At 35.4% G+C, this 7,249-nt stretch overlaps 1 protein-coding gene and 1 pseudogene across 1 annotated transcript; one reads left to right on the top strand and one right to left on the bottom strand.

Moving 5' to 3' along the window:
* Nucleotides 1-205: 205 nt before the first annotated feature.
* Nucleotides 206-1,136, bottom strand: LOC114404967. The gene is made up of 3 exons (XM_028367675.1): nt 594-1,136; nt 466-521; nt 206-242 (listed from the first exon to the last, which is right to left on the bottom strand). The coding sequence occupies exons 1-3, from the start codon at nt 1,134-1,136 to the stop codon at nt 206-208; spliced, it is 636 nt and encodes a 211-aa protein (XP_028223476.1).
* Nucleotides 1,137-4,443: 3,307 nt separating this feature from the next.
* On the top strand, nt 4,444-5,509 carry LOC114404966 (annotated as a pseudogene).
* The last annotated feature ends 1,740 nt before the right edge of the window (nt 5,510-7,249 follow it).

Below are 7,249 nucleotides of genomic sequence, written 5' to 3'. Positions count from 1 at the left end.
CTGACAATAATATGAGTTTGTAGTGTAACAATTATATATTCATGTAGGACATTACAAAGGCATTAGAAGCTACATGTTAAGTCTTCAATTATGTCAACATAGTGTCTTTTCAACATCATGAAGCTTCTGTACTGCTACATTCTACTAATATATGGAGTTGGCCACTGCTTTACCTGAGGATGACAATTCCTAGACCCTAACAATGCTAGAGGCGGTAAAGGACAACAATCTTATAAAAAAACCTGTTGTACATGCACAAACAATATTACATCAATAGAACACAAATGATTGCATAAATTTAAAAATATGATTATCTATCTTTAATGTACCTGAACAAAATGATTGTCATAGACGTGACCGATACATATTATGTGATGCACAGAAGAATCTATTGGTGGTTGACTTCTAAGAGAAAAGAACGTCATGCTTTGTTGTCGGGACAATGATACAAGGATTACATTATACCTTGATGCAATGACATATCCCATCTCGGTTATATCCGTCCACTTATCCACAGTAACCTAAATCAAACAAATATACATATCAAAGTTATTTAAAGTTAATTCTTAAAAAGCAAAACAAAAATTACATACCATGGATAACTTATCCACAAGTAGGGACCTCCTTAATTCCTCAAATCTTTTTGTGCCACCGAAGAGCTTGATATAGTCATCTGACCATTTGCCAAGTTCTTTAAGCAAATGGTTGCCCACCAAGGACCAAGAATCTTCACCCATACCTAATACAGTGACAATCGAGCGATATCCATAGTTACCATCAGCTTTGACATCCACAATGTTGTTAATGAAATCGTGTATAAATGGCTTAAATTGATCCAACATCGGCATGGTCCTTCTTGGAATCGACTGATCAGAAGATGAGGCACTACGCTTCACTGAAGAATTACTATTTTGCACAAAATGTAAAGCATTAACATACTCCCAGTAAGACGGATCACGCTTTGTTGATCTTTGGTTTTTGTTCGTCAGTTTCTTCTGTGCACCTTTAGTGTTGACCTTTTCTGGAGGAGGACACATAGAGTTTTGATCAAGGTATGCAATTTCCCAAAGTTTACTCTTTAGAGTTACTTTACCACAAGCATCAAGTTCCTCAAATCTTTTACATATGGTTTTCATCTCTTCCTTTATGGTCACTTGGGGCTCAAATAACCCTTGGTCTGAAAAACTCAGTCTCCTTCAAAACATATTGATTGAATCTAGTGGGATGCTACCAATAACATATTTAGATAGCTCACATGCATAAGGAAGACCGTGTGTAGTTCTCATGACACAACCACAAGAAGAAGGATTCTTAGCCGCATAATGTATACGCTCAAACTCAGCAGCAATATGATTTAAAACATACCTAGAAACAATGCCAAGAAGCCTCTTGTATAAGGTAACTTTAAAAACATGTCTAACCACATGTGTACTTGTTTCAAAGGATGCTTTAATTTTAGTATGTTTAGATAGCTCACATGTGTACTGATCATGCTGTTCATGGCATCCCAAACACTACATAAGTCTCCAAGGCTATTCTGTAATATTGTTTTTAAAGCCCAACGAGCAAATTCAACCCTACATTTGAAATACACAAAACAATAAACAAATACAATAATTAAAATCCATCAATTCATCAACCCTAATAGAAAAACTTTAACATTTTCATACCTATTTGTTGTTGTGTTTCCTAAGTGCATCACCTTATTCGTCCAGGCTGTAACAAATTTTTCCTTGTGGGGGATTATCCATGTTTCGTTAACATAGTCAACAAACATTGGCCAAGGTGAACAAGCAATTTCAAACTTCTTAAGGCATTCATTGAACTGTCATTCCGAAGGACAATCAACCAGACTTCCCCAGGCATCCATGACATACTCCCAAGCATTTTTTTGACCAATTAGGGATTTACATTTTGCCTTGACATTCTTGTCGATGAAAACCTGCACAACAAGTATGTACACTCAGGGAATACACTGCATTCATCAATGCTAGGTCTCTGTCAGTCACAATAACTCTAGGGAGGGCATCACGTCTTAGAAATATACCTCGAAACCGTTCTAAAGCCCACACCACATTATTAACACATTCACCCTCTAGATATGTGAAACCAGCAGAGAATGTCATCCCTGTTGGTGTCACACCAACAAAGTCAAGTAGTAGGAGTTTGTACCTATTTGTTTTGTAGATACTATCTATCAAAAACACCAAATTACATGCATTGCATAACTTCACTGCATCAGGGTGACACCAAAAGATATCACATACCACATCTTCATCCTTTAATCTATGCCAATGAATATATTGATCCCATTCAAGAAGCTTCATTAGATGTTGCATTTCAGTATCACTTCCTCTAATGGAAGAACGGTATGCACTTCTTGCATTGTATATTTGTTTGATTGTTGTACAACTATTGGCATTGTGCTCATTCAACGTTAGCAGAATGTTTCTTGGTTTCACCATTGACTTTGTCATATCATCAATAATTGTCTTTTCATCCTTAGTCAATCACCCAACGTATGGATATCCAACTAATGACTTAGCCAAGTCATGATTATGACTCCCACACGTCAACTTCACCATCCAACCACTGGTATCCCACGAAGCTTGAAGGGACATCCACATTTCCTACTCTCAGTATCTCTTCTAACAAAATCTTTCTTCCTAGACCTATACTGACCACTCCTTTCACAACCAATTAACACAAATGAAGTCCTTCCTTTACTACCAGTGTTTGTGTCAGAACTCATAATCACCGCCACAAATCTATTTACATGAGCAACTGATTGAGCCCACTGCAAAACATCATCTCGGGTACCAAACACCTACAACACAACCCAGACAATTTTAGTCTTCATAGGGACATTCATTTTATCAATTTAATAACAATAATGAACATTATTACTTGAGAAGTATTGAACACATCTGAACAATCAACATGTTGTTCATTCATACCACATTCTTGTTCATTTTGATCATTCATATCAACTTCTTCAGATATAATACTGTCATAATCCATTGATCTTCGTCCATCTTAACAACAAATCAAAAATTTCAACATGACAAACATACAACACCTAACTGCACTATACATATAATATCGTACAAAACTCTACATAATCTTTTACTGCACACCATTTTATAAACACTACAATTCATAATCATATATATTAAAAAGCAAAAACCCTATATCAATCTACATACGAATTATTTCAGATATAGATATAAACAAATAATTTATTTTTAAAAATTTACATACAAACATATTAATAATTTAAAAAATTAAACTATAAACAATTTTTTAAAAAATCAAAATCTTTAAACCATACGGATCAACTTGATCCGTATGGTTTATACGGTACAACTTGATCCGTATGTGTAATATCAACATACGGATCAACTTCATCTATATAAACCTTACGGATCAAGTTGATCCGTATGTTGAAATTACACATATGGATCAACTCACACACTCACCTAGCAACATCGCGTACCTGGTGTACCTCCGACGATGAACCAACCACCACAACAATCACCACCGACTAGTAACACTTTCACCTCGACTAAAGCAGCACCTCTCTCAACAATGAAAAACCAACACGAAAGGGAGAAAGCGAAGAACAAAGCATGGAGGCGTAAATGAAAAAAGCACACGAACCAACTTAAAAAGGAAGAAGAAAGCACAGGGGCATTTATGGAATTAATTAAAATTGTTGGGTGCACAAGCAATAACGCTAGTGCACCTAGCATCACCCAAAAAATGATTTGGAAGACCCCTCTCCACAAATTTCCTTAAACTCCTTGGTGTGCCTCTGTTGCTAGCCCACTTTGTCGTCGTCGATGTTTCCTCCACCTAACATCATTGGCACTTCCTCCTCCGTGATTAACGATGTTGTTTGCTTTTGTTCTTGTCGCCAATGATGTTGTTTGGGTTCATTCTTTTTGTTGCTAACGACACCCTTCTCTTTACTTGTTGTGATGGTGATGCCGACACCCTTCTCTGTTCTCTTTGCTTGTTGTGACCGGTAACTGGTAAATGCCCTATGACACCCTTCTCTCTATTTGGTTCGTGACTGGACTTTGGTGTTTGAAGAGAAAATGACTTTGTGTTGTGCTATTTGGATTCTAGTTTGGTCCTCTTGTTTGTGTGCTTGGATTTATGTTTGATGACTTTGATCCTTTTCTCTATTTGGTCCTTATCTGGTTCTCTCTGTTCGGTCCTTCTCTAATTTTCTCTGCGTGTGTCTGCCACTAATTATAGTTTTGTTCAATGTTTGAAGAAAAAATGGCTTCAGGTGGTAGCAACAAACCTACTAAAGGGCAGCAAGGTGGTCTTGAAACTGCAAAGGCTAATGGAAATAAGATTGATGTTGCTTGGAATCATTATGTATCAATTGATGGGAGTGCAAGAAATTTGAAATGCAAATAATGTAATAAAACTTTTACTGCTGGAATCTATCGATTGAAGCATCATTTAGCGGGAACTTCAAAGGATGTTATACCCTATAAAGATGTTCCTAAAGATATTAAGAAATTAATGTTGGTCAGTTGAAGGAAAATCTGATTAAGAAGTCTTCACAGTTCAAAGATGAAGGAGTTTGGAGGAGGATGGAGAAAGAGAAAGAGAAAAGCAAGAGGTTGATACTACATGTCTTTTCAAGAGAAGGGAAACAACATACCAACCTTTTGTCAATGCCATTTTCAAGAAGCCTGAGAGGGAGGAAGCATGTAAAGAAATTGCTTTATTTTTTTACAACAATGTTATACCTTTTAGTGTTGCAAAGAGTGAATAGTTCAAGAAGATGCTTGAGTTGGTTGCCTCTCATGGTAAGGGATTTAAGCAACCATCCTACCATGAAATTAGAGTAAAATATTTGAAGCAACAAGTTGAAAATATTAATGACAATTTGGAAGAACATAGGCGCAATTGGAAGAAAATAGGATGCTCAATAATGACAGACGCATTGACAGATAGGAGGAGGACTATACTTAATTTTTTGTTGAATAGTCCTAAGGGAATTGTCTTTTTGAAATATATTGATGCTTCTGAAATATGTAAGACATCAAAGGCAATTTTCAAGATGATGGATGAAGTTGTTGCGAAGGTCAGGGAAGAGGCAATTTTCAAGATGATTGGTGAAGTTGTTGAAGAGGCAAATTACAAGGCAGCTGGAGATTTGTTGATGCATAGAAGAAAGAATTTGTATTGGACAGCTTGTGCAGTGCATTGCATTGATTTGATGTTGGAAGATTTTGAGAATAAATTGCCACTCCATCAAGAGACAATTGCAAGTGGTAAGAAAATCACAACCTACATCTATGGAAGAATTGCTCTTATTTGCTTGTTACAAAATTTTAGTAAGGGGGCAAATTTGATAAGATCGGCTCTTACTTGTTTTTCCACTTCCTATTTGACTTTGGGATGCTTGCATGACAACAAGGGATCACTTATTAGGATGTTCACATTAAAGGAGTGACAATCTAGTCAATTTGCAAATGGATTTTAGATAAGGGATTTTGGAAAAATGTTTTGAATTGCATGAGAGGTGCTTTCCCTCTAATGAAGGTGTTGTCCATGGTTGATTCAGACAACCAACTAGCCATGGGATTCATTTATGAAGAGATAAATAGTGCCAAAGAAAAGATACAAACTCTATTCAATAGAATTAGTGAAAGGTAGTTAATTAATTATCTTACATTTTCTAATTTATAATATTATAAACTTTATTTGGAGATTACTCTATTTATTTCTATCATTCGTAGTTGCACTCCTATTTGGGAAATCAACGATGCAAGATGGGAACACCAATTACATAGGCCATTGCAAGTTGTGGGTTATTATCTTAATCCCATGTTGCAATACAATCCTGAAATTAAAGCTGATTATTAGATGAAGCATGGAATGTATGCTTGTTTAGAAAGAATGGTGGGAGGCATTGACAAGATAGCTAAGATTGATGCTCAAATTGAGAATTCCAAGAGCAAATCCAAGTCTTTTGGTAGTTTAATAGCTCAACGCACACTACAAACCAAAACTCCGGCACAATGGTGGAGTCTTATGGTGATGATTATCCAAAATAACAAAGGTTTGCTATTTGAGTTTGACTGTAGTTCATCTGGTTGTGAGCGTAATTGAAGTGCTTTTGAAAGAGAAAGATTTGACTATAGCTAGGATAGGACCTATGCGTTAATTACTTTTATAATTATTTAGGTCCACACCAAGAAAAGGAATCATTTACAAAAGACAATGAATGATGTGGTGTTTGTGATGAGTAATTCAAGATTGAACAAGAAGAAGGATGTTAGGAAATCAAAAAACTTTAAAATTGATGATGTTTCTTCTGATGATGAATGGATTGTGGAGAATGAAGCAAATTCAGACTTGAATGCTTTAGATGAAGACATCTTAGTTGAATTGGGAGAAGATGCTAATGGTGGAGGTATTAGTGGTGCATCTATGGATGATTTGGAGGTTCCTCCAATTGTTGATGATGATGAAGGTGGAGGAGATGCTATTAATGAGTAGGAAGATGAAGATCACATGGAGGATGACTATGTTCACTTAACTTTGAATGATCTTTTAGGCCTAGGCTAGTGTGTTTTTATTAAGTAATTTGAACTTATTATTAGTTATGTTATGACTTATGAATCCTTTTTGAATGACTTTTGTTTAGTGATCTAGTCACTAGTGTGTTAGTATTAGGTAATTTAAACTTATTATAAGTTATGACTTTATGCTTTATTAATAGGCTAAATTATAACTTTGATTCTTCTAATTTCTCAAATCCATGATTTTGATCCTCCTTTTTGGGGACAAATGTTACAACTAAAAAATTAAGGAAACCAAAATCGTGGATTTAAAAAACTAAGGAGACCAAAATTGCAATTTAGTCCTATTAATATTATGAGTTGTCTCATTTTTTTTCTTGTCTATATTATTTTTTATGTATGTGTATGTTTGTAAATAAGTTTTTTATGTATGCACATAACTTCTATGAGTCGTGCTATGATCTTTTACCCCATTTTGCTCCTCTTACAAGTTACAAGTTTGACAACATTGTTGTCAGCTTCATCTTTTTATCTTTCGTATAATTGTAGCATGCAAATAATTGTTCAATCTTCATTTTCTACTCTAAATAGGCCTTCGGGTAAGTTTTTCCTTTGAAAGGTGGTATGTTAAGCTTCACTCCCTCAATTCTATCCTCTCTAGCATTACCCTCATTATCTCTTCTATCAAACCTCATTCT

This window comes from Glycine soja, chromosome 3 (assembly GCF_004193775.1).
Source record: "Glycine soja cultivar W05 chromosome 3, ASM419377v2, whole genome shotgun sequence".
NCBI classification, from domain to species: Eukaryota; Viridiplantae; Streptophyta; class Magnoliopsida; order Fabales; family Fabaceae; genus Glycine; species Glycine soja.
This window is presented reverse-complemented; position numbering and strand designations above follow the sequence as displayed.